This window comes from Leptidea sinapis, chromosome 9, assembly GCF_905404315.1.
Source record: "Leptidea sinapis chromosome 9, ilLepSina1.1, whole genome shotgun sequence".
NCBI lineage: Eukaryota > Metazoa > Arthropoda > Insecta > Lepidoptera > Pieridae > Leptidea > Leptidea sinapis.
Window position 1 is genome coordinate 8,119,096 of NC_066273.1, and position 27,368 is coordinate 8,146,463.

General features: G+C 34.9%; 1 protein-coding gene across 1 annotated transcript in view; it reads left to right on the top strand.

Moving 5' to 3' along the window:
* The first annotated feature begins 1,661 nt into the window (after positions 1-1,661).
* The window catches only part of LOC126966081 (protein gooseberry-neuro-like), a 31,122-nt gene continuing 5,415 nt past the window's right edge, over positions 1,662-27,368 (top strand). Inside the window, exons 1-3 of the mRNA XM_050809957.1 lie at positions 1,662-1,751; positions 10,595-10,735; positions 13,350-13,458. Of these exons, the coding sequence (XP_050665914.1) occupies positions 1,662-1,751; positions 10,595-10,735; positions 13,350-13,458 (340 nt within the window). The remainder of the gene's footprint in view (positions 1,752-10,594; positions 10,736-13,349; positions 13,459-27,368) is intronic.

The following is a 27,368-nucleotide window of genomic DNA, read 5'->3' on the forward strand; positions in this document are numbered from 1 at the left end:
GAAGCGCGGGTTCGAATCTTAATCTAATTTTGGTACAAATTAATTTTGTATAATTTAAACATTGTAAAACGCAGATATAAAAGATTTACCTTAACACTTAATCTCATTTTTACAGTACCTACCGCTTACCTTCAAATAAGTGCGTACAACCACATAAAACGCTTTTGTGAATCATCTGGTATTGCAAACGTCTCTGTACGCCTGTTTGTCCTTCTCTTCAATCCAAAAAAAAAATTAATTATCAAATAAATCTTTTCATAATTAATTCCATCCAAATCAACAAATTATGGACACTCTACTTACCTCACACTTGAACAAATGGGAGTATTTCATGCACTCACCAACACAGACACAGATACAATGAGCTGCGAAGCCTTCCACGCACACAGCAACAGTCTACCCTATTCTCACAAACACAGTGGCACTCTCAGTCCTACACAACCTCCTCTACTGCACTCACGCGCAGAAAAAAAATCACGCGATCTATTAGCATTTGTTCGAATAAAAAAAGTCTCACAGTTTCCATAGATGTAGTTAAACAAAGTTAATCTTTAGAAACGATCGTTGAAGTTAGCGAAGTGATCACAATATTTACGGCATAATTAATTGGACATGTCACTTTAATTATGTTAATTCGAATGGTTAATAATCAATTTATTAAACGATGTGTTTCAATGTAAATAAGCGTATATCATTGAATATGACGTTTTTATGGTGTTGATAGTTTGACGGTAAAAAGCTTTTTATTTCCGTCCAGAACTTTTGTTATGTTTTAAATGTTTGTGAATTTTGTGATGTTTATGTGTCTTCGGGAATTTTGAAGTTTCATACCATTATGGAACGCCACCAAAATGGTATGGATGTGTGGGTAGGTAAGGGTATATAACTAATTTTTATATTTCCTTAAAAAAAAATAACTTATATAAGTGAAAATAAAATGTAACTTTTGTTATTTACGTAGAAGAAATATTTAAGTTATGCAATCAATGCTAGATTATTCCCGTGAGATTAATTTCTTTAAGGTACTTTATACATATTAAATTTACTCATTTTAAGCTCTTCCAATAAGAAAATCAAAAAAAAATATATTACAATTAAACACTAAAAGAAAACACTAAAGTAATGCTTAACAAATCTAAATATTTTAAGGAATGGCTTTATCAAACAAATAATAAGTTCTGTTTAAAATATAAAATAATTCATAAATAAACATAAAGTATGTTTGAAACACGGCTTTAAGCTATGAAGTAAAAAAATCTTGTATTTAAAAACAATTAAACTTTTTAAATCAAAACAAATTCATTTGGATTTAAATTTTTATGCTTATAGAGCCTATATCGATTAGACTTATATTAGGATTTTTAAATCACTACTCTTTTAAACAATGAAAATGGTCAAGATTAAATATAGTTTATATTTCTTTATCAGGTCAAGGGCGTGTTAATCAACTAGGAGGTTTATTCATCAACGGTCGTCCTCTACCAAACCACATCAGACTGAAGATAGTGGAGATGGCTGCGGCTGGAGTGAGGCCGTGTGTGATCTCGCGACAACTGCGAGTGTCTCATGGCTGTGTCTCAAAGATATTGAATAGATATCAGGTAAGGTTTGTTCCTCAACGATGACTCTCTACCAAACACATCAGGCTGGAGATAGTGGAGATGGCAGCGGCTGGAGTGAGGCCGTGTGTCATCTCGCGACAACTGCGAGTGTCTCATGTCTGTGTCTCAAAGATATTGAATAGATATCAGGTAAGGTTTGTTCCTCAACGATCACTCTCTACCAAACCACATCAGACTGAAGATAGTGGAGATGTCAGCGGCTGGAGTGAGGCCGTGTGTCATCTCGCGACAACTGCGAGTGTCTCATGGCTGTGTCTCAAAGATATTGAAAAGATATCAGGTAAGGTTTGTTCCTCAACGATCACTCTCTACCAAACACATCAGGCTGGAGATAGTGGAGATGGCAGCGGCTGGAGTGAGGCCGTGTGTCATCTCGCGACAACTGCGAGTGTCTCATGGCTGTGTCTCCAAGATATTGAATAGATATCAGGTAAGGTTTGTTCCTCAACGATCACTCTCTACCCAACCCCATCAGACTGAAGAAAGTAGAGATGGCTGCGGCTAGAGTAAGACTGTGTGACATCTCGCGACAACTGCAAGTGTCATATACTGTGACTCCAAGATACTCAATAAAGACCAGGTAAAGGTGAACAGTCGTCCTCTATCAAACAACATCAAATTGATCCCATCAGTCATCATGCGACAACTGCGAGTATCCTTTGGCTCTGTCTGGATACTAAAGATACCAGGTATGTTTTCACCAACAATCATTAATTTTGCTTATTAATACCACATACATAACTAGTTTTAGGCAACCAGTTGTACGCAAAAGAACTGGTTTGTTACTTGATGGCAGTGAATCTCTCGAGGTTTTTTTTGTATAAGAGGGGGCAAACGGGCAAAAGGATCACGGGATGGGGAGAGGTGAGGCAACCGCCCATGGGCATCCGCAACAACAGGTGTCAAGAGATGCGTTGCCGGCCTTTAAGGTGGGAGTATGCTCTTTTCTTGACTTCTTTTGAATTGGTCTTTTAAAAATATTTTTATAATTTGGATATCCGTGAGCTAGCTTGCACTTGGCACCTGAAAATTTGGATAATTTCCGTAGTTATCTGAAGGGTAATACCAAAATGGTCTACGTGGCATCACAGACTATTGTTCTCGCGTATGTTCTTGCACAGATGGTTTCAGATTAATTTATAAGGAACCATAAAAATAAATGTTATGTCCCTTGTGGGGGGGGGTGATATCCAGGAAACTGGGAAAGCCGAGCTATTTTTTTCGTAGTTATAATTACTGAGACAATTGGATTATAAGTTTACGAATAATGGATGGTAGTTATCTGAAAATAAACATTTTATTTATTTATTATTATTATTTAAAGCTACAGCTGTCTACTAATACCTACAATAATTATAAAAAAGTTAGTCGGTTTGAAGGAAATACGTTTCAACTGATTTGGATTATTTTTTAATCAGATTAAAACCATACTATAATTTTTTGCTCATAAATACTCGCATACTCTAATATAATAATTATATTCAAATACATCCCTCGTTGGAATTTTACATTTTTAAATTAGTCAAAAGCCATAGTTATAGTTACATACTTCGATAGGAATTTGAAGTTTTTTCTGTTATTATTTCACGTAAGCTTCACAATATTGTTAGCCTTAACGTACAACCTTAAATGCTGCCAGTTCTCTTAAAGAGAGATAAAAGGCATTAATTTCTCAAAATTGATTTCTTTGGAATTCTTTTTGATGTCATTTCTAATATACTAGACACTACTACCTTGTACTACTACTAGATCTTACACTTCCCTGTAATGGTAGTTTTATTTCAATGTAAATATAGTTATAAGATTTGTTTTGTTTGAATAAATATAAAATACTTATTCGGAAATATACTTGGAAAAGATATGCCTCATACTTGAGAAAAACGGGTAGTAGGAAGCGAGACATGATGAAATTAATTAATTAATTTAATTAATCGTTATTCGTTAGTTAAACATGTGGAGTTATTCCACCAACTTGTTTGAAGCTTATCTGCATCAAATGTAAATAATAAATAGGTAACTATTTTTTTAACGAACGATCTGATACTTCACACGGAATAAACGGCCATTCTGAGAGCGTCTAAGGGAACGATAGGTACCTTATAGATGGCCTATCCTAAGAACGACTTTTGTAATTAACAATGGTCTCATCTTTTTAGAAAATCTCAACTTTTAAAGCGACAATATTATAAGCAAAAATAATATATTGCTAATATAGTTTTTACCCACCTACACACCAAACCACCGATGACGAGTTCAGATTGTGCCTTAAATAATTTGATGGAACGGCTAATATTTGGAGACGACTCAAAGATACGTTCAGATTATCATTGCTAGAAGAGGCAGTAAGAGATGGTATTGGGCGTTATTTGTCTTGGAGCATGCAACACATCGGAGAAAACGGATCTCAGACTGCGGCAAAATAGGTCACAAACAGTGTAGAGTAGACTATGATGCCCTCTGTTTCTATTATTGAAGATCACGTCCTATCGACGGTAGATTTAGATAATCTTACCGAGGTCGTAATCAATATTTTATGATGACCAGCACTCTCATCAGCCCTATTCCTGATAGTTTGTGTCTAGAATAAATGGAGAAGCAAATTTAGTAAAAAAAATCCAGCAACAGCTAACCTAAGGGACCTCAAAACTTCATTGGTTGCAGAATGGAATTGAATACCACAAAATTAAATTAAATGTGAGCTCAGTTGGATGCCAGGAGTTTTGATGGAAAGAGAAGTCAACACTTATTACTTATTTTATCACCCAATCTGAAAAAAAATGGTTTTGAGAACAACATTTAATTTTCACTATGTTAGGTCAAAACTCTTTCCAATTAAGGCACTGCACATAACTGCCTCTAGTTGTTTTTTCGTTAAGTTGTTTGGAATGAAATTCCTTATCCTACGGTGCAGGCTTGGCAGATGGGGGCTAGGTGACAAAAAAAATGTAAAGATCTATCCGTCACAACCCTTTTTTATAGTGTTTATACGGTTATCCATAGTACTTCTTCAACTCAACACATGGGACCATACGACTCTAGAAGCACCCCACTCAAAAGGGTAGAGTTCTATAAATACCTTGGCTCTATCCTAACGAGCGATGGCACCATAGAGCTCGACGTCTCCAACCGCATTAACACTGGCTGGATGAAGTGGAGGGAGCTAATAAGTGTGCTGTGTGACTCTAAAATGCCCATACCAGAAAAAGGCAAAGTCTACAAAACTGCCGTAAGACCAGTAATGTCCGGCTCGGAATGCTGGCCGCTCAAAAAGCAGCAGGAACACAGGATGCATGTCGCCGAGATGAAAATGCTGAGAGGGTCTGGTCACTTGCTTGGACGAAGTGAGGAATGAGCATAATATCCGCACCACTTTTAGAGTCACGCCAATCCCAAAAAAGCTGTTGGAGACTAGATTGAGGTGGTACAGGCGTGTCATGAGGCGGCCAAAAGATCATACGACCAAGAAAGTGCTTGATATTAACACCGGACCAAGAGGACGCGGAAGACCCCGATTAACATGGCAATCACTTTTAGACAAAGATCTACAAAAGGCCCAAATAGGCCCGCAGACGACCCAGGACAGAAGGTCCTGGCTAAGACTGATTTGGAGAGCCCAACTAAAATGGGATAGTGCGAGGATAAAGAAGAAGAAGAAGATATGGTTATCCATAGTACATAAGCTATTGGCAGAGCCCAGTTAAAAAGCGCGCTTAAATAAGATTAAATGTACAGGTGGAGAATATATCAATGAAGTTTATAATGAGGTAGATGTATTGAATAATGAACAATACAGAAATTATTTTCACAACATGAAAAATATATTAATTACGAAATTTCATTACCTACCATTGCTTCAATTTTTTTATGGAAAAAGGAGGACAAATGAGCATATGGGTCACCTGGTGTAAAGGTATATTCGCTTTTTTTGAAGGTAGCCATGTCGTATCGTCCCAGAAACATCGCACAAGGAAGCTCATTCCACAGTTTTGTAGTACGTGGAAGAAAGTTCCTTGAAAAGCGCACAGTGGACGACCGCCACACATCCATCATCACAGATGGTGGGGATGATATCCTAATTTATGGCGTGTCGTGCGAACAGCTCTTATAAGTTATTTCTCCGATTCATTTAATTGCTCTTTCTAGCTAGGAATTCATTTGTTAATATTTTTTTATTTATAAATCACTAGCTGACCCGACAGACGTTGTTCTGTAGATAATAAAAAAAAAAACTGATTTATAGGAATTTGCCAAGAATATTTCAAAACATCAAGAATTATTTCGTAAAAAATGCTCCCTGTTGCTATAATGAAATTGTTCCATAGCGGAACTGTCAAACCGTGCGTCACTAAATTATCCCATAGATATTTTGTCCATACTAAACAAATATTAAAAATAAAATTAATTATGTGTCCCAACTCGAAATAAAAACTATCCTATCTCTCAAGCTGGGCCAAATTGCACTCCATGAAGTAATCCCCATTAAAATCCGTTCATTAGTTTATATTAGGAGTCCATCGCGGACAAACAACGTGACACGTAATTTATATATACGAGTAACTACAAAAGAACTTCGTTTCAATCAAGTGTTCGACGACACTCACACATATTTTTTTAATGTTCCTTATTGTTTTTTAGAATAATACATAGATAAATAAATATATTACATTAATATATTAATATATTACATTAGCCGAATAAAACAATTCTAATTACTATATTATACTATAATTAAATGTTTATATAATTAACTAGCCGTTCCCGCCCGGCGAATTTTAAAAGGAAATAAATTAATGAAGGAATGTTGGAATTCAAAAAATAAATTAATAACTCCATAAATCATGTAGGATAAATTTGGCATCGAATGGTGGTAGTTTCATGTCGATACGATCAGTGGTGTAGGCTTGATTAAGCCTCAAACAAGGACTATTTTCATTATATATATGTCGCAGAGATATAATAAAAACGGTGATTTGGTCAAATCTCGGAAGATGTTAAAATAACAATACGATTTTATCATTTCTCTAAACAAATCTAGTGATTTGACCAAATGCCAGAGTTGGTTCCGTGAAATGACAAAAAGTATTTTCTTTTATATTTATAAGGTTTATTCGGTAAGACTTAAACATAATTTGCTAAGAATTTAGTACCGTGTCGTGGGTGGAGGGGGGAGGCAAATGTCCTCTGTCCCCTGGCTTACTCCCCCACTCCCATGACAACACAACGCACCAGTCTCTTGAAAATCAAATTAATGTAACTTACCTCAAAACAGATAAAAGTTTCTCTAAAGCGGGCCATGCCCGCCAACCCATTCCACCTAATCAGTCCGTGTCGTAGTATGGCTGAAGTCTCATGCTCGCTTCGCTCGCTTTTACAACCTAAGTTCTTCTAGTCGCGTCACTCATTGTAAGTTCACAGAACCAACCCTGGCATTTGATCAAATCTCTAGATTTGTTAAGAGAAACGAGAAAATCGTGTTTTTCTTTAAACATCCTCCGTGATTTGATCAAATCACTTAGGGAACTAACCAAATCTCTGTTATTATCATTTCCCTGCGACATATATATGGATTGAATCTATTCAATTCAATTCAATTCAATTCAATTCAATTCAATTCAATTCAATTCAATTCAATTCAATTCAATTCAATTCAATTAAATCAAACCTTCTAGTGCCTAATGTATACATACATAAATGTGTTTTCATATGTATTACATCAATTTTCGTTCCTCTAAATGGGTTCAGTAGTGAATATCATAAGAATAGCCGAGAAAACGGGAACGAATATATTTCTTGGTCCTCAGATTATCACTTCAAGTTATTTCCCCTGATATTTCTACGACGGTGAAGGTTAACACATGCAATTTCCTTAGACTTCTAAAAGTATTCTGAATTAAATATATATTTATTTATACAACTCAACTTTTGTCATGTCATTACTAACAAAAGCGTAAAAAATTGAATCTCCTTCTTTAAGGTAATTATTTATGAGACGAGACGAGCAATCAGTTCTTGAGAAACCTAAAAATTCTAAGCTGCACTACAATTGCGCACGTCACCTTGAGACACGATGTTAAGTCTCATTTGCCCAGTAATTTCACTAGCTACGGCGCCCTCCAGACCGAAACACAATAATGTTTACACATTACTGCTTCACGGCAGAAATAGGCACGGTTGTCGTACCCATAAACTATGCCGGTATTCTGTGTTTATTATTTTAGTATTTATATTACTCCACTGTCCGTCCGTTTGTCCGTCTGTCTCTCTGTCAGCTCTTACGGCTGTACCTTATAAGCTGCAATAATTAGACTTCGTCCAGGGTAATGTGGAAGGCACTAGACCTCACGGAAGGTCATCAATGCGATGGATCGACGAAATAATATCTGCTGTGGGCGGCCCTAAACCTCCAAAAAAAAGTAATATGGCTAAAAATTGTGAATCACATATATAAACGCCAAATATCAAAGTTTATGACAACCTCCACCGCTGTGTCAAAAGCGCAGTGAACGAGAAAGGGAGATTTAAAAAGTACATAGTGTTTGAAGTTCAAGTGCACTTGGCTGGCTTTTTATGTCAAATAAACACAGTCGGTCTCAAATGATTGTATAAAGGCATAAAAGGCATTTATTTTCTCAAAATTGATTCCTTTTGAATTCTTTTTGATGTCATTTCTAAGATACTAGATGCTACTACCGCTCCGGAAACAAATGGCGCTCTGAGAGCTGCGCCAGAAACTCGCCCAGCATTCTCTTTTTTACGCTTTTTTTAATAAAATATACTTATATTTTACTGTCATTGCTAGTGCTATAAAATAATCATAGTCCAGTCCCAGGCTGTACGCGATCACTTAGACATTCAGCCGTGGAGTAGTAGGATTTACGACAGAGCCATTTTTGATTTGATTGATATAAATAATAATGTGCCAACTCGGATGGGTAGCATTCGGGAGATTCCGTAAAATCTTTTCGTGCCAAATACAAGCAAGTCTCGAGACGAACATTTTAACCAGTGTGTATTGTCAGTGAGGACATATGGAACGCAGACGTAGTTGCTAACTATCAGAAAGCCTGTGACCAGAAATGAGGAGATCCGTAGGGGTAAATAAGTGGCAGGGGGCAGAGACCTTAGCTCGATGGTCATTGGTGTCAATAAAGTCATCGAATGTCTTTAGAACGCAACAATTATTATTTATTAGATTGCAATAATTATTTATAACAATTTTTCAGCGGGCGGTAGTTTGCAATTTACAAGTTAATGTTTTTGATTAGTGATTTTGATTTTTGTTTTAATTTTTTCATGTGTGCTGTGTATACGAACAAACCTGTTGCGTATCATGAAACTTTCGTACCCTACGTACGTTCGCTTTACAAGTTCGTACCCTTTGAGGTAGAGACATTTGGTGTGTGGGGCCCGAAGTTGCATCGATTGTACAAAATGCTATGTGCTATAAAATTCATGATAATAGCCCTAAGGGACGACAAAAGATGCGATAGACAACACACAACTACGCAGAGTCCCTACACAACTACTGTATATTCAGTATCTAAAAATAAAATCTATATAAAAATGGTATTATTAAATAATTAAAATTATGATTAATCATTGACGTAAACACCCTCTTTGTTACTAATACTTACTTCAATTGATATTGAAATCTTCTGTTGAAATTAACAGCGAATATTTTCAATAAATTCTTCTTGTAAGAGAACCCTGAATAACTCTCCACACGTCCACCCTTGTAGTGAACAATTGCCATAGAATAGCGCGCAATGAAGCCTGAAGGCTCTATAACACCCCGACTACGATACAATAAGAGTATTGTTTTATTCAGGAAATGTTTAGCCACGCTTCATGACTACTTTCGCGGCTTTCCGCAACATTTGTTTTCCAGTATCGAAAATGAGAGGGTGCCTTTTCCTAATACTACTTGCTTTTTGCCACTGTCCCTACTGAAAATCATCATTTCTAAAGTCACCTAACTCTTAAATAGTGTTTGAAACATTTTAAATGACTAGCTGACACGACAGACGTTGCTCTGTACATAATAAATAAAATACTGTGTTTTATGAATTTGTCAATAATATTTCATAACAGCAAGAATTATTTCGTAAAATATGGTTCCTGTTGTTATAATGAAAATGTTTCAAATCAGAACTGTTAAATCGTGCATCAATAAATTCTCTCATAGAAAATTTGTCCATAAAAAACAAATATTCGAATTTAAAATAATTGTGGGTCCCAAATCGAGATAAAAACTATCCTATCAAGTTGGATGAAACTGCACTCCATGAAGTGATCCCCATTAAAATCCGTTCATTAGTTTAAGAGTTCACTGGAAACAAACATCAGGACACTAGATTCATATATATTTAGATAATATTTCATGTTATTTCCAATAAGTTTCATAAAATTATAAAGTTTGAATAACTAATGCTACATGCCTAAAATGTCTCAAATTTAATTTGAGGAAAGTCATTATTATTGCAGCAAACGATTCCAAAATTTTTTTGTTCAGGATTTATCGATGTTTTAGGTAACAAACCGTTGGTTTGTGAATTTTTTTATATTAATTTATTTAATCTCACATTTATTTTCAAACTTAGATTGAAGTAAAGTAGAGAATTAAATCTGATTAAGATAAATATTACCGTCGGTGTTTTTTGATGTATTGCTTCGATCGATTTTATTGTTTAAAATTAAACATAAAATACCACTTGTGCTGAAAACAATATATTTTGTCATTTTATTTTCATATTTTGTAAGAAATTACTGTAATAGTTGACGGGATTAATTTTGCGTTTAATAGGAGGGAGAAATATAAATGTTAACGAACAATAAATACGCCGATTACAATAATAATGCAAACATTGATTACTGGCAGCCATATTGGAAATGTAAAACAGAGAGTTACTCAATAAATCAAATTTATAAACAAAAACAAAATCAAAAGACTGATAGATGTTGCATAATTTCAGGAAACCGGTTCGATACGGCCCGGGGTGATTGGCGGATCCAAGCCAAGAGTAGCGACTCCTGAAGTAGAAGCAAGAATAGAAGAGCTAAAGCGACAAAATCCTGGAATATTCTCCTGGGAGATCCGCGAGAAACTTTTGAAGGCTAGATTTTTTTAAATATTTTTTTGTAAAATAAAATTTATACATAATCGAGACTGCAATTATAGTAAAGTCTTATTTGCGGTGTCTGCAGCATTATATTTTTCTTTTTTTATTAGTTTAATATTTGTTTATTATTGACACACTTTTACACAAATTATCTTGCTCCAAAACTAGGCATAGCCTATACTACGGCTGCAAGACAACGATATATTTAATACAGTTTACTTAAACATACATTAATACAAATAAAAATCCATGACTCGGAAACAAACATCCATATTCATCATATAAATGATTGCACCTACCGGGATTCGATCCCGGGAACTCTAGCTTAGAAGTCAGGGTCAATAACCACTCGACTTTATGGGTCGTCAATTGCCAATTATATTATTTATACATAACAATAATCGATTTTACCGATTAATTAGTCCATTAACGGCCCTTTTCAATAATCTATCTATCCTTAATTAAACTAACTAGTCGTATACAAATGATTTAAGTTTTCTTTAGTGTTAATTCCGCCAATATTTGTTTTTAAAACAATTCGACACGTGTTTCGCCTCTACACGAGGCATCCTCAGGACGTGTTGTCTCGCCAAAATCTGGCACGAGACTGTAACAAATATTGGCGGAATTAACACTAAAGAAAACTTAAATCATTTGTATAATTATGGATTTCTGCAAAGTAAGTAATTCAATAAATTAACTAGTCGTAGACAAATCTATCCTTTTACGCTTACTTACATTTCAATAATAATTGACAGATAGCATTGTACTATAACTATATTGGACATAACTATGGATAGATAAGATCTTGTCATTAAACGGTGACAGCGATATATCCGTAAGTTAAACGAAGGATAGATAGGTTAGAATGAAAACGGCCGTTAAAGATCGGGGTGAGACTGTGTCGTCGACATGGCCGTATGTTCTACGTGAATAGGTATTATAATGTGGCATAATATTCGGAACATTTTCCATTTATGGGTCAGAAAAGAATCAAAGGTTTCAGCAAAGTACATAATCTAAACAATTTGTTATTTTTTTTAATGATAACCCTCACTTCTGCGATTAATAAGACAAATTATATTTGAAAACAAAATTTATCAATGGTGTGCCGGACATATTATTATTTCCCATTCGAACCATAAGAATAATACTTCAAACACCTAGAATGAGTCAAACAGATGAATTGATGTGTGTCTTACAAGAAAAAAGGTGGAAAAAAAAAAACTGCCGACTTCAAAAACAGTATTCCAAAACAATAGATATAATATGGACTAAAAGGTAAAAGAATAACTGCGCATTTTTATAGAATCTAATTAATTCATCTAATTCTAGTTACGATTATTGTTATTTTTGGAATCGGTGTCCTTCCGCCGCGACCCGCTCTCGCCTCTCGCCTCCTCACAACTCAAGCACATCTCACCTATAACTATGTATGTAGTTACAAACCTATCTTGGATGACACTGGTTATCAAAATCGGTTCACCCAGTCGAAAGTTTTGAGGTAACAAACATAGAGAATTAAACAAATATAATACAATTGTTTAAATGTACTTTAATTATAGGTAGGCACATCATTACTATACTGAATACATGTGATATTTTAAAATCTGAAATCTACAAATTTTGGAGAGCTATATTTTTTTTTAAATTATAAAAATTTGAAAAGAAGGTTTCAATGTTTTCATCTATATTGAAAATACTATTATATAATTGTAACAATTAGATAAGGCAAAAAAATGGCAGAGTTAATCAAATTATCTCGATATAAACGATTAATTATATTTCGTACTATTTGGATAAACTAAAGTTATGAGATACAGACAGACTAACGGAAAGACAGCAGATTTTTAGCAATACGGTACGGTTTTCCTTTGTGTGGAACCCTACAAAGTAACATTACAATAATTTAAAAAATGCGTGCCACAAAACCTACCTTAATATCCATTTTCATTAATCATGTGTCTATCTTTCCCCTAACTATGGGCGCAGGACAACGATATATTTAATACAATACACTTACTTAAACATACGTAAATACAAATAAACATCCATATCTCGGAAACAAACATTTATATTCATCATATATAATATGCAGCTCATCACGCACACTAAAGTATTAAACCTGGCCTATTTTCGTCGGTTGTCTAGCACCAAGAGGCTCTATCTAAATGAGAAAATTATCTAAGACATAACCACAAATAATGAAAATTGTAAATTAATCAAATTGGACAAACACGTATTTCTCTTTCTCTACATTAACTTTATTTTATTTATATTACATTAAATTTTAATGTTGGATAAAAAAAATGGCTCTGTCGTTAATCCTACTACTCCACAGCTGAATATCTAAGTGATGATTATTTTATAGCAATAGAAATGACAGTACACCAGTTTTTACTTGATCAAAAAGAGCGCGCAAAAAACAATACTGATAAAGCGTCTTGCGCCGCTTCTTCTCTCTCAGAGCGGCATTTGTTTCCCAAGCGGTAGTAGTATCTAGTATGACATTAATAAGAATTCTAAATGAATCAATTCTGAGAAAATAAATGCTTTTTGTGCCTTTTTGTGTGAAAAATTTACATTAAATATCGTGTTTGGGTTTCAGGAAGGTGTATCTGATCCTCCCAGCATCTCTTCCATATCTCGTCTCCTTCGCGGAGGCTCCAGGGATCCAGATGGAAAGAAAGATTACAGTATAGATGGAATTCTTGGAGGTGAGTAAAAATTTCAAATACCACTGGATTTAAGATTTTAGCTTTGTGACCACCTACAAGACCTCTGGTGTTGTACAAGTACCTACATGACAGCGGTTTTCAGTCAAAATCTCTACTAGTATTATAAACGTGAATGTAAGTTTGTTTGTTACTCTTTTACGCCGGAGCTACTGAACCGATTTTGATGAAGTTTGACTAGAGCTTGTGAAAAGATTTACATTTGGCATACAAGAGGCTACATTTTATCCCGGAAAAATCCATTATGCCTGCGGCATTTATAACACACTGAAATTCACCTCGATGTGGTATAACTATACCCGTAGTAGGTTTAGTTTGCAATCGCAATCTTCCTCGAAATAAGATTCACATAGTATATTATAAAACGGGAACCGGAACTGGAATAGGACGTAAGAAATAGGGTAGTAGGTAGATAGTAGGAATATGCGTTCATTCAATATTAAAAAAAAATTCAAAGCTTTTTAGCCCTTGTTATGTATTTCGTTGAAGTTGCAAGACTCCCGTTTTCGTTTGCGGTACAAGCTCTTAAATCCTTACTCATATCATGTGGGTTTATTAAAAACAATGTCTGTGTTGTTGACAGTTAAGGATGTTCTTCGTAAGGATTTTTCTTTTTTACATTTGGTTCGTTTCGATTCCCAGACGAGGCAAGTGATTTTTGGAAAATCTTTGAATGCAGAATTACTAACATTTAGGAGTAGCATAGGGTCTTCTTTCAGTAAAATACCCTATCTACGATATTTGGGGTGCTTTCCTTTCATGTCCCATAAGTTTGGGACACCTGTATAAATGCGCCATAACCTGTATATAACACAGGGAACTACAGGTTTATATTAACTCATAGTTATTAAGATAGTTGTATGAAACTGTTTGTGCCTTATATAAATAAATTTATAAAATAAAAGTAGGGAATCAAACTACAAAAATCTAAGCGCAAATACCATATTATGGTGACATGTACTGGCATTCATAATTGAATGTTTCAATACATACATCTACTGTTACTTACTTCTCCAACCATCCTTATCAAAACATGCAGTGCTTTCAGAACTGATTGGCAAAATATCAATTCCATCCGTTGCTTTAAAATTCAGATGCAAGATTTTGCAAACACGTACCACATACGTACGTATGTTTTACCAGTGGGAGGCTCCTTTGCACAGGATGCCGGCTAGATTATGGGTACCACAACGGCGCCTTTTTCTGCCGTGAAGCAGTAATGTGTAAACAATACTGTGTTTCGTTCTGAAGCTAGAATGAATATTGGATTTAACCACATAAATTCTAGTACTTTTGCACTGATAAATAAAGCAATTCGTGCGAAGTTAACCATTCCCAAATATTCAAAAATGTACAACGTTAATGTTCAAGTTTTCACTTCTGTCGGCACTCCCGGAGTATTTTTTTACTAAAAAATATCAGGGTTTAGCAAACAATTTAAATCACTAAACAAAACAGCGTATCCACATCAGTATCACATCATAATAATAATTATAGTCACTTCAACAATTTTTCATAGCAGCTATCGAACATTTACTAAAAAAATTTAAAGAATATCTCAAACATCCTTAAAATATGTCCAAACGATAAATTTTGTTTCATTTGTAGTTTTGTGTACTTTTTCCGCCTTATGTTTAATTGTATATCAAGTCGTTATATTTTGTATTATATTCACTCCTACTTTTTTTATATTTAAGTGGAAACTTTATTGGCTTGTGTAATATAAATTATGTGTTACAATGTGTATACAACTTAAGCTGTTTGTTTTCCAATAAATAAATAAATCAGAAACTAAAAATTTTAAAGTTAATTTGAATCAACTCCTCTATTGCACAACTTCCCTTAGCATTGTTTGTCGGCATGCTCAGTAACAAGTTGACCGCCAATACTTTCTCATATAAAAACCCGATTTCCGCACACAAATCTTATTATTGTCGTCTTGAAATATTAGTTTGTTGTCGGCATGTACATAGGCAGAGGCCGCTGGAGTCACCCGCGGCGAATCTCGATAGTGTTAAAACGCCAACAATTCATGTTTTGGCGTATTGTACTATTATTGTGCTATTGTGCACTTGTACATTTAATTATGCTTTGATACCTGCCGATACCTGTCGGACGGAACTCTTGCAATTTCGGCATCCTTTGATACACTTCAAATTCCGCATTTCGTGTTTAGAAACTTCGTAAAAATCAAAATTATATATAGCTAGTAAAATTACTGGGCAAATGAGACTTAACGTCTTATGTACACTGTAGACACTCAGAATTTTTGGATTTTTCAAGACTCCTGAGCGGCACTGCATTGTAATGGGCAGGGCGTGTCAATTACCATCCTACTCCTTTATTGTCGTTAAAACAATACATAAAAAAAACAAAAAATATAAACACTCTACGTTAAATATTTATAGTAAATGACATCCTATTTTCTCTCAAATGTTTAATAATTTTAAGATTCACAATGATATTTAAACAATTCAATCTACGATGCATTAAATTCTATTCTTAATGGTTTGGTGTTTGAGGTTTACTTTGAGGACAGGATGTCTGAGCAGACATACAAAGCATTTTGCGCACGTACTTGCAGTTGTCCAAGTTGGTCTTGATAAGTTCTCCAATCATTAATTACTTATGAAGTTTTCGCTAACATATAATTAATTTGCGCTAAAATCATAGAGCGATATAATTGAAATAAATATAAAAATAACATAGTTTTTAATAAATATGGTAAACAGCACTGCTTAAAGCGTTAGCGTACAATAACTTAATATTTTAAGCATTTTAGCTTAATTTACGTTATTAAGATTTCAAAAGTTTCCTATATAATTTTTTTTATTTATTTATCATATTACATATACCCATATTAAACTAGGTCAACTAAGCATCTAAAAAAACCACAAAGGTTAACAACTAATGCTAATAATACTTAATAATACGTCACAACTCACAACTTATGCTATAAATTAAATGAACAACAGTGAAAATATTTTAAAAGATATAAAAACGAATAAATATAACTTATAAATATGACTTAGCAGGTTCAAATTCTCTTAGCTGCTATAGTTTTTGTAATAGATAATCATTTATTCTGTAATCAATGTAATATAATCTTAATTTTATCGCAATTTCTTACTGCAAATGCATCCCAAATATTTTATACGTTCATTATAGTTTTTAAGGAAGTACACATATTGTATTATGATATTTTTCGAAATCCTTTCCGCATCTCTCCTCCTCCTCGCGTCGGTTTCCTCAGTGCTGAGGGTTGTGATCATCTCGACAGAGTACTTTTTTGCGTATTATTTGCCGCCATCTGCCCCTGTCGGAAGCAGAGTGTAAAGCTTCGTGGACAGTGGTTTCAAGGGCAGTGCGAATCTGATCGGTCCATCGCATGGGGCTCCTTCCTCTTGGTCTTCTTCCCTCCACCTTCCCTGTTACCATCAGTCTCTCCAGGTTGTCTTCATCCCTTCTGGCGATGTGACCGAAGTATTCTAGGACCCTACGCAAGCAGATGGTAGAGAGCCTAGTCACAATGCCCAGCTGTTTCAGGATCGACACATTAGTTCGGTGTGCAGTCCAAGGTATGCCCAACATCCTTCTCCAGCACCACATTTCGAAGGCATCGATTCGTTTTCGGTCGGCTTTCTTTAAAGGCTTTCTGTCATCTGCGACAGACTCGCTTTGTGGACGGACGTGTGTTTTGTTTTCTTTATTAATCAGTAAACTGATTTCATTTAATGTTATTTTCGAAAGATAATAAATAATTTAGTTACATCCTAAAGTATTTTGAAGTGAGTGAAGTGTGACTTCTTTTTAAAACAGTGAAAATACTATTCGTTTAAATACTAAAAACTATTTGTTGAACACGTTGAACAGCCACAGCAAAACCAGGCAGTAACCGGTTTCTATTAAAGAGGCTTACGGATTTGTGTTAATTCGTTTCGAGTTAGTTAAATTAATTAATTAGTTCGTAGTTCGCTTACAAAATAATTATGAAGTGCAGCAGTTGCGGTAGATTTGTGGCAACTGGGGAACGAATTGCATGTGTGGGATGCAATGGTATATATGACAGACCCTGTTTAAAGATACCAAAATCTGCAACCATACCACCTAGCTGGCGATGTCCATTATGTGTTGCTAAAAGACCCCGCAGCGATAACACCGATACTCCCGTTAAGAGCGCACTCCAGGTGGACTGCTCAGTGATAGACCAAACAGACACAGATCAAAAACTGCATGTGCCCATACCTGAAAACGAAATAGTTCGGGAACTACGCCTTTTTAGGACAGAAATGTCTGATATACGTCAGCAGTTTGTCAACTTTAATGCTCAAATGGAACGGTTGTTAACATCTGTGGACGGCCTTACAAAACGTGTGGAGTGCATAGAAAATAAGGTATCTGTGCTGGAGAACAAATATGCATCAAACGACGTAACTGGTCTTGTGGATACGGTCGAGAGGCTCAAATTTGATTTGAATGACCGCGAGCAGGAACTTTTACTCACAGATGTGGAAATCACGGGCCTCTCGGAGGCTAATGGCGAAAACCCAATGCATCTTGTGTGCCTCGTCTCTAAAAAACTAGGTGTCGAGCTAGAGGAGAGGGACATCGTGAGTGCTGTACGTGTAGGACCCAAACGTGGCATGACGGAGGGAGCAGCACCGGTGAAGCCACGACCGCTGGCTGTGCGGCTTTCGCGCCGCGTGCAGCGAGACAATATGCTGCGCGCCGCACGTGTCCGCCGCGGGGTCAATACCGAAGGCTTTGAGTTACCGGGCCCGACAGATAGGTTTTATGTCAATGAACGCTTGACTAAAACCAACAGGCAACTCTTCTACGACACTCGTCAGGCAGGTACCAAGTATGGATGGAAATACGTGTGGACTCGGGACGGACGAATTTACGCGCGGAAAAAAAATGACACCGAAGCTCGTCGTATCAGATGCGAGGCGGATATAAAAAAATATTTTTTTGGTGCTCTAAAAGTAAAATAATAGTATTAATTTGCTATTGTCTGCTTGTGCTTTTATTAGTAATTAACTTAAATTTGCTGTATATTAACGCTTTATACGTACGTCTTAATATTATTGTTCATATTTTTATGTTTATTTTTTCTTATTTATGCTTTGCCTTATGCCTAATGTTTAAAAAAATTACCTTAGCTTGCCACGATATATACAGTTTCGGTACTGATCTCATAATATATGTATCTCTGCACAATCCGTTTTTATGTTTAATATATATAACTGAGCAATGTCTGATATATTTAACTCAGACTGTGTCTCCGACGTCACCTACATTTGTCATTATTACATATTATGGTCAACATTCTTATTTAACGATATCATATTATTTATTAATTTACAACAAACCAATCGCCACGTATCCTTATGACATACAAAATATCAATGACTCACAGTAGAAAAAGAAATATGAAAATTGGCTTCCTTAACGCTGGGTCACTAGGCACAAAGCAAGACGAATTTGTTGCAGCAGTTCTAGAGCATGGTGTTGATATCATGGCTATAAACGAGACGTGGCTGCGTAGCGGGGAGGAGGGGCGCGCGCCTACAGTGCCGGGGTACCGGCTTCGTCACGCGCCCAGACCGAGCTGCGTGCGATCACGCGGTGGTGGCGTCGGGTTCTACCTGCGGCGCGGTATCAACGCACGAATATGTGCGCACCCCGCGTCTCCGCCTATCGAGCAGATGTGGCTAAGTCTCAGCGTGAACGCCTTTAGGTTTGTTATAGGCACTGCGTATCGGCCGCCGTGGCTTAACGTTGATCAGTTTATCGACGCGCTTACGGAGAGTATTATTTATTTTTCTGCTAAATACGACTCAATGGTTTTAGTAGGCGATTTTAATATTAATGTTTTAGTTAATTATTCCGGTTCAGAAAAACTAAAGCACTTTTTAACCTGTATGAACCTAAAGCAGTATATTAATGTACCAACGCACTTTACAGATCACAGCAGCAGTTTGATAGATGTCTTTTGTACAAATTTAAATATAAAAAATTTACAAGTAAATTATATTCCTTCGCTAAGTGGTCACGCTTTCATTTGTGGGGAACTAAAATTAAAATATAATAAAGTAGCACCTGTATGGACTGTAATTCGACCTTTAAAAAGTTTAGATCATAATATACTCAGCTCATATTTTGAGGGAATAGACTGGTCAATGTTGCAAATGAATTTAAATGTTAATAATTTAGTAGATAAGTTTAATGGGTGCTTATTATCAATTCTTGACAGTCTCATACCCAAAAAACGAATCTTAGTTAATAAGCCTAGCCATCCCTGGATTACACTCACCATTAGGCATATGATGAAATTACGAAACGACGCATATGACAGGTTTCGTTTGTCTGGATTAGAAATACACAAAGTCTACTATAAAAATCTAAAGAGTATAGTAAATACAGCAATATATTCAGAAAAACGTGCTTTCTTCAGCCAGCACATTAATAGGCACTCAAGCAGCTCTAAGAATTTATGGAATAACCTGAAGAAATGCGTTGATATTTCACCAAAGACCCGCCACGCCGTAATCCCAAACTATTTACGAGACCCAGACGCAATAAACTTACATTTTTCGAAAGTCCCAGGCGAGAATGAAATTAAATTATCACAGCTGACATATTATGAGTTCCACCGCTTCACAGAGTCTGAGTTCCAGCTTAAAACAGTAGACGAAGCTACCATTTTTAAGGTGATAAATCAAATTAAGTCTAACGCTGTCGGAATAGATGACATATCTCTTGATATGCTACTTCTAACTCTTCCTCACTCTTTAGGTACAATCACTCATATTGTTAACACATCTATTCTGACAAACACTTTCCCAAACGCCTGGAAGTCAGCCATTGTTACACCGTTACCAAAAACAGCAGATGTCACGGAGTTGAAAGATTTGCGTCCGATAAGTATTCTTCCTTGCATTTCGAAAGTCTTGGAACGTGTTGTATATATGCAGTTCGCGACTTACTTGGAAAGTAATAAACTCCTACCGGTTCATCAGTCAGGCTTTAGGAAAGGTCGCAGCACCTCTACTGCTCTCATAGACATTGTCGATAATATCTTGTGTGCTCGTGATCATGGTCAAGGGTCTATCATGGTGCTCCTTGACTTTTCACGCGCCTTCGAAGCTATTAATATTTCCTTGCTTCTTTCAAAAATGAGCGCTTACGGTGTGAAACCTGACACAGTGAAATGGTTCTCAAGCTACCTCAGTGGCCGTAACCAGCGTGTTCAGCTTCGAGATGATAGTGGATACCCATTGCTGTCAGAGCCAATACAATTAAGTAGAGGAATCCCACAGGGCTCAATTTTGGGACCTTTGCTTTTCATTCTATATACTGCCGACGTATCGAACATCATAAAGCATTGTAATTTTCACATGTATGCAGATGACATACAACTATACATCTCATTTCGACCAGAAAATACTACCGACGCAGTAAATAAATTGAATAGCGATTTGAAGCGCATTCATATGTGGTCTAAGGCTAATACTTTAGTATTAAACCCATGTAAAACAAAATACATGATTTTGGGGTCTAAACTTCAAATAGATAAAATTGTTTTATCGCAGCCTAATGTAAATGTTATAGGTATACAATTAGAACGGGTAACCGAAGCACGTAATCTAGGAGTGTTAATGGACGATGGCTTAAATTTTGAGAAACATGTGCTCGAATTGAGTCGGAGAGCTTTTTACCGGCTCAAAATATTATATCGTATTCGAGACTTCTTAAGTATAGATCATCGCATTACACTATGTGACTCGATAATCCTATCTTTGTTTAATTACGGTGATACAGTATATGGTTCGCGGTTGCTTGCGCGTACTGAACGAATCGTTCAAAGGGTCCAAAACGCCTGTGCTCGATTCTGCTTTATCTTACCGCCTCGAACTCATATCACTCCACACCTAAACAACGCCGGTATACTTAAGATGACGTTACGTAGGGAGCTTCATTTGGCCACTCTTTTATTCGGTATAATACGCAAAGGTCGCCCGGAATATCTGTACGAAAAACTGAAATGGCGCCATGCCTCAGAAACAAGGTATCCTATCAGAACAGGAAGTATTCCAATTACTATTCCTCCTCACCGCACTTCTGCCTTTCGTGGTAGTTTCCGTTACGCTGCCACTAAGTGTTGGAACAATATACCACCACCAGTTAGGAATAGTTGCTCCATATATAGTTTTAAATTAAAATACAAAAACTATTTAGTAAACTATCAAAAAGATTTACAAATAGGTGGCAAAATAGTCCCCACTTATCTTAGGTAAACTGAATATATATATTTTCTGAACTGGCTTTATTTTATTTTATTTTATTTTAATTTTATATTGTAATCGCAGCGTTTGTATTTTTTGTTGTGTACTATATTTTTTTATCAAGTTTTGCATATTTTGTATCTTTTATATTGGTAATTTTTGTCTTTCTTTATTCTTTAATGTTGGTTTTTCTACGTATAAGGTATTTGGGTAGGTTTTCAGTTTTAAGTAAGTATGTGTTATGCTGTAAGTAATTAAAAATTTTAAAACGTTTCTAAACCACAGCGCGTGTTTGTCTCGTAATGGGCTACGCTGAAAACCAGCGCTGTAGCATTTGCTACAGCATACGCTGAGCGGTGTCCATTTTCGCATCATTATCGATTCTATTGTAAAATATATAATTATGTTCACAAATATTATTTAACTTTAAGCGATATTGTTATGTTTTACTTTAAGGTGTATAATAAAACTTTGTAAATTAAATTGTGTGATGATGATGTGAAATAAAATATGTCTATGTCTATGTCTATGTCTATGTCTATATGTCTAAAGTCCATGTTTCCGCATCTCTATATATTAATTAATATAGGGGCATATAAATAAAATTTTGGTGTATGCACCAAAATAACATTTTTTACAATTGTCTGTCTGTTTGTTCCGGCTAATCTCTGAAATGGCTGGGCCGATTGTGACGGGACATTTATTAGCAGGTAGCTGATGTAATAAGGAGTAACTTAGGCTTACGTTTATTTAAGAAAAATTCTTTTATTTTAGAAAAATAAGGTAATGTTGCAATATCCAAGAAACGACCTAACTCTAAAAATAATTTATATGGCAAAACAACGTTTGCCGGGTCAGCTACTATTAGATAAAAATCATGATTCATTAATTGATATACATAGTGTATTTTTTTTATAAATGTCACTTCTCAAATCTACAATACAGTCATAATTTGACACAGTCGTTAAAACAAGACCCCACGCTATGAATGTTTTTCCAAATTGTTTCTAAGCAAATGGCGTCATTTACACTAACGATACTTTCACAACACATTAAAGAATACAATAAGATGATGGTGATAAAATGTAACATTTGTTTAATAACATCACTCACACCGTGTGGCTTCATCATGGCCACACTGACTTAGTGGTCAGGCCACACAAACACCTCGATTTACTTAATATAAATTACACAGTATACTCGTTTGCTTAAAGTGTGATTAAAAAAAGTTAAAATTATAAAAAAAAATATTATTAATTAAAAAATTAAAATTACCGGCAACGCTCCTGTGATTCCTCTGGTGTTGCAAGAGAGTATGGGCGGCGGTGATCACTTAACAACAGGTGACCCGTACGCTCGTATGTCCTCCTATTCAATAAAAAAAAAAAAAAAAAAAGTGTATAAATTCCACTTTTTTATTATTCACTAGCTGACCCGACAGACGTTGTTCTGTATATAATAAATAAAATAATGTTTTTATATGAATTTGTCAATAATATATCATAACATCAAAAATTACTTCGTAAAATATGCACCCTGCTGTCGTAATGAAATTTTTTCACAGCAGAACTGTCAAACCGTGCGTCAATATTTTCTCTCATAGAAATTATGTATGGACACATCAAAGGAAAAACAAATTTGTTGTTTTTATTTAATTTAGCAGCATTTTCCTATATATTCACATTTTAAACCTTCCACAAATAATTCAAGACCAATTAGCCAAATCGGTCCAGCCGTTCTCGAGTTTTAGCAAGACTAACGAACAGCAATTCATTTTTATATATATAGACTAGTGGACCCAACAGACGTTGTCCTGTACACACGTCTTAAACTTGAAAAATCGGTCTAGCCGTTAGGAAGAGTTCACTAACATACTCATGAGCAGGAGAATTATATTATATGGAATCGAGAATCTAAACCAATCTCAAATTCACTGAAACAAACAAAAAAATCATCAAAATCGGTCCAGCCGTTTAGGAGGTAGTTCAATTGTGAATCTAAACCATTCTCGAATCCACCTGAATACACACAGAAAGTTTCATTAGAATCGGTCCAGCCGTCTAGGAGGAGTTCAGTGACATACACACGCACACAAGAATTATATATATAAAGATTAACAAAATTAAATTTCAATTGATTAAAAAATGCAATTCAAAGAAGTCACATCGCATGAGTCTGTTCTTAGCTCACCAATAATTTGTGGGTGTCAAATTTGATTTGAGCGAATCCATATTTAAGGCGCGGTCATACCTCAATATCCACAAAAATTGCTTTCTTAGAGAGTCGATTACAAAATAACGCAATAAAAATATTGTGACGCATAAAATACATTACAAAAAGACAGACTTAAAGAAAAATTTGAACCGAGTAGAATATTTATACTTACATTATTTGTAATAACCAATAAAAAATTTGGAAGTTGCTTCCCAAAAATAAACTTTGGAGTTAAAATCTCTGTATTTTCAGCGATAGCAACATTCTTTTTTTAAAGCATTTAATAGAATTAGTATTTTACTAAAACTTAAACCGAACAATTATTTAATTTAATATGTATATTTTGAATAAACAAAAGAAAAGAAGCATAATAAATGACCATTTGCAGCTTAGCCACATGATTAACACTAATATTGTACTATTGGTTGTAGCGTTTACAATCCTAGTCAGTCTGCGCCTTAACTATGATAATATAGTAGATTGATGTCAAATGTGACTACGCGTCGGTAATGACATACACGTGCCATATACCTGTAAGTTAAATTACAATTATTTTTTATTTTATTGAAAACAATGTAAAAAATTGTAGGAATAAGGTTAACCAAATCAAAAAGATCATTAAGATTTCATTAATAAAGTTTATTTTTGAGTTTTTAAGTAAATCAATAATAGTTGTCGTAATAAATGATTATTAGGTATATTGTGCAAACCTTGTTTTATATACCATATAAATTAAGTACCCCGGGCCGATCATTTATAATAAATTGAATTAAAATAATAAATTGTCATTGACTGAGTTATTTGTATTGCCAATATAGAGGTATTTCTAAGTAAAATAGTAATCATCAGCAAACACATAATAACTTTCTCCTAAACCCGCTGCATCTTATGGTATGAGTATTATTCCGATCGGTTCAGCAATTTTCGCAGTATAACCGAAAGAAAAAACTGAGTTCCATTTATTAGTTTAGATTTTATTGATGTCTTTAAGGGTGTTGCACGTCACGCCCTTCATGCTTTAAATACATACATATAAATGACTGGCTTTACCCGCGACTTCGTCCGCATTGAATAGTTACTTTGGACAATTTATTTTATCTTTTTGGATACTTTTCAAATAATACACAAACAACTGCTCTTTCCACTGCTGGCAGCGCTCTTCTATGATACAGCGCATATTCCTTGTCATTCTGGACAGTCTCTTTAATAGTATTTCCCTGTGTGCTTTAATCTTTTATTTCATCCCCATGTTCCAAAGTTTCAAAAATGCTCGAACAAATTTTTATAAATTATTTCTTATCAAGTGCCAAGATACAAAGTTTCATGGTTTTATCTTCGAAAACGACGAATTTTCATACAAACTGCCATCCCCTATTTCAACCCCTCTATTTATTTATTTTTTGCAATAAAAGGGAGCTTCTTAGTAATTTTTCTAGCTCTAGTCTATCTCCGTACAATATTTTATCAAAATTAGGTTCTGTTACGTTTTCGTTTCACAAGACGTTGTGACAAGACCGAGATTTTTTTTAAATAAATAAATGGTATTCGATTTTTAAAACCTTGGTTTTCAATTAAAAAGATTTTAATATGACAGGAACAGTGTTTGATGAAAAAAAAAAGTCCGCTGAGTTTGTTGCGCCCATTCTTCTCAGGCCTGAGGCATTAATTTTGGAATGGGTAGTCTTTTTCACTTTCAATATGTGATGTCACATCCTATCTATCATGTAAAAGCGTAACAAACAAACTTAGATTATATTATAAGTAGGTATTATAATGCCTGTTTTTAACGTCTGAATTGCGCATTAAATCCTCTCTTAAATAATGATGAGATCGGACGTAATCAAAATCCTCGCGTAGGATTGCTCTGCTTTCATGACGACCCGTATAGCACAGTGGTTAGTGATCCTGCCTACTGAGCTAGAGGTCCCAGGATCGAATCCCGGTAGGTGGAAACATTTATATGATGAATATGAATGTTTGTTTCCGAGTCATAGATGTTTATAATTATTAATTATAAGTATAAACATCTATGTTTAATTAATTTATGTTTATTTAAATAAGTTTAATTAAATATATCGTAGTCTTGTGCCTATAGTATACAGGCATTGCCTAGTGTGAGGCCAGATAATTTGTGTTAAATGTGTCAATATTATTACTAAGAAAAATATTGTTTTTACTAACAGTTTTAAATATTAATATAGAATTTTCCTATATTATTTTACTATTTGAGTTCAAAGTAATAATATATAGTAATTATTAAGCATTCTACCGTTGGAACATATAACGAGCACATGGGCTTCCTAATATTTGCGAGAATAGTGATTTTAAATAAATATTAACTTTACAATCTATTATTAAAAACTTTTCCAGTCGTAGTTGGCCAATCTAGAATGCAGAACTTAAGCCTAATTTACATTCCAATCTAAGCAATATATTTGGCCTTATAAAAAATAATGCTTTCGAGTCATTTTTACCCGAAATTAAAAACAAATATCAAAAATAATTCAAATTAGAAATTTCTTTATTTACTATTGAATATTTACATAAGAGCTTACCATCTAAGTATAGAAACAATTAACAACTTAGGACTTATATTATTTAGGTATTAGAGAACGTTTTTCCGTAACCCTACCCTTTCTGGAATCTACGAGTTCGGAGATCAAACTTTATTAAACTTACGATAACTAGCTGACTCAACAAACGTTGTATTGTCATTTAAAGTAATTAAAAAAAATACAATTTTTGTGAAATAAAAAATAGATGCAACCGATTCTCAGACCTACCAAATATATCGTACTAGGTACAATTATTGTATTCGATTGCCATCTTGCAACCCTATAGCAGATTTGTGGATCGAACGGAATAATATAAAAATCGCGATACAAAAATAGTTGTAGATCGTAAGAAGGGCGAAAATTTGAAGTTGTATGTATTTTTCAATGCTATATCATAATATCATAATAAAATAATCATTATAAAATAAAAAAAATTGTCAAAAAAAAATTATAGCGGTGGGTGACCCTTATCGTTTAGGGGTATGAAAAATAGATGATGGCTGATTCTCAGACCTACACAGAAAATTTGATACAAATAGGTTCAGCCGTCTCGGACGAGTATGGTAACAAACACCGGGACCCGAGAATTTTATATATTAGATACAATATTATGGTCTTGGCGGAAAGAGTAAAGGAAAACTCGAAATTAAAAACAAATATCGTGAGCAAATACATCAAATGCTGTTATTAAATCTTAACGTTCTCAGAGAACGCCCACCAGAACCGCGACGCGATAATCCCGTCATCTGTTAGCAACACAACAAGTTGCCGAAACAAAGCCGGCCGACCGTTTTAATGAGCACAGATTATGAAGGTGTTAAACCGCCGCCGCGGC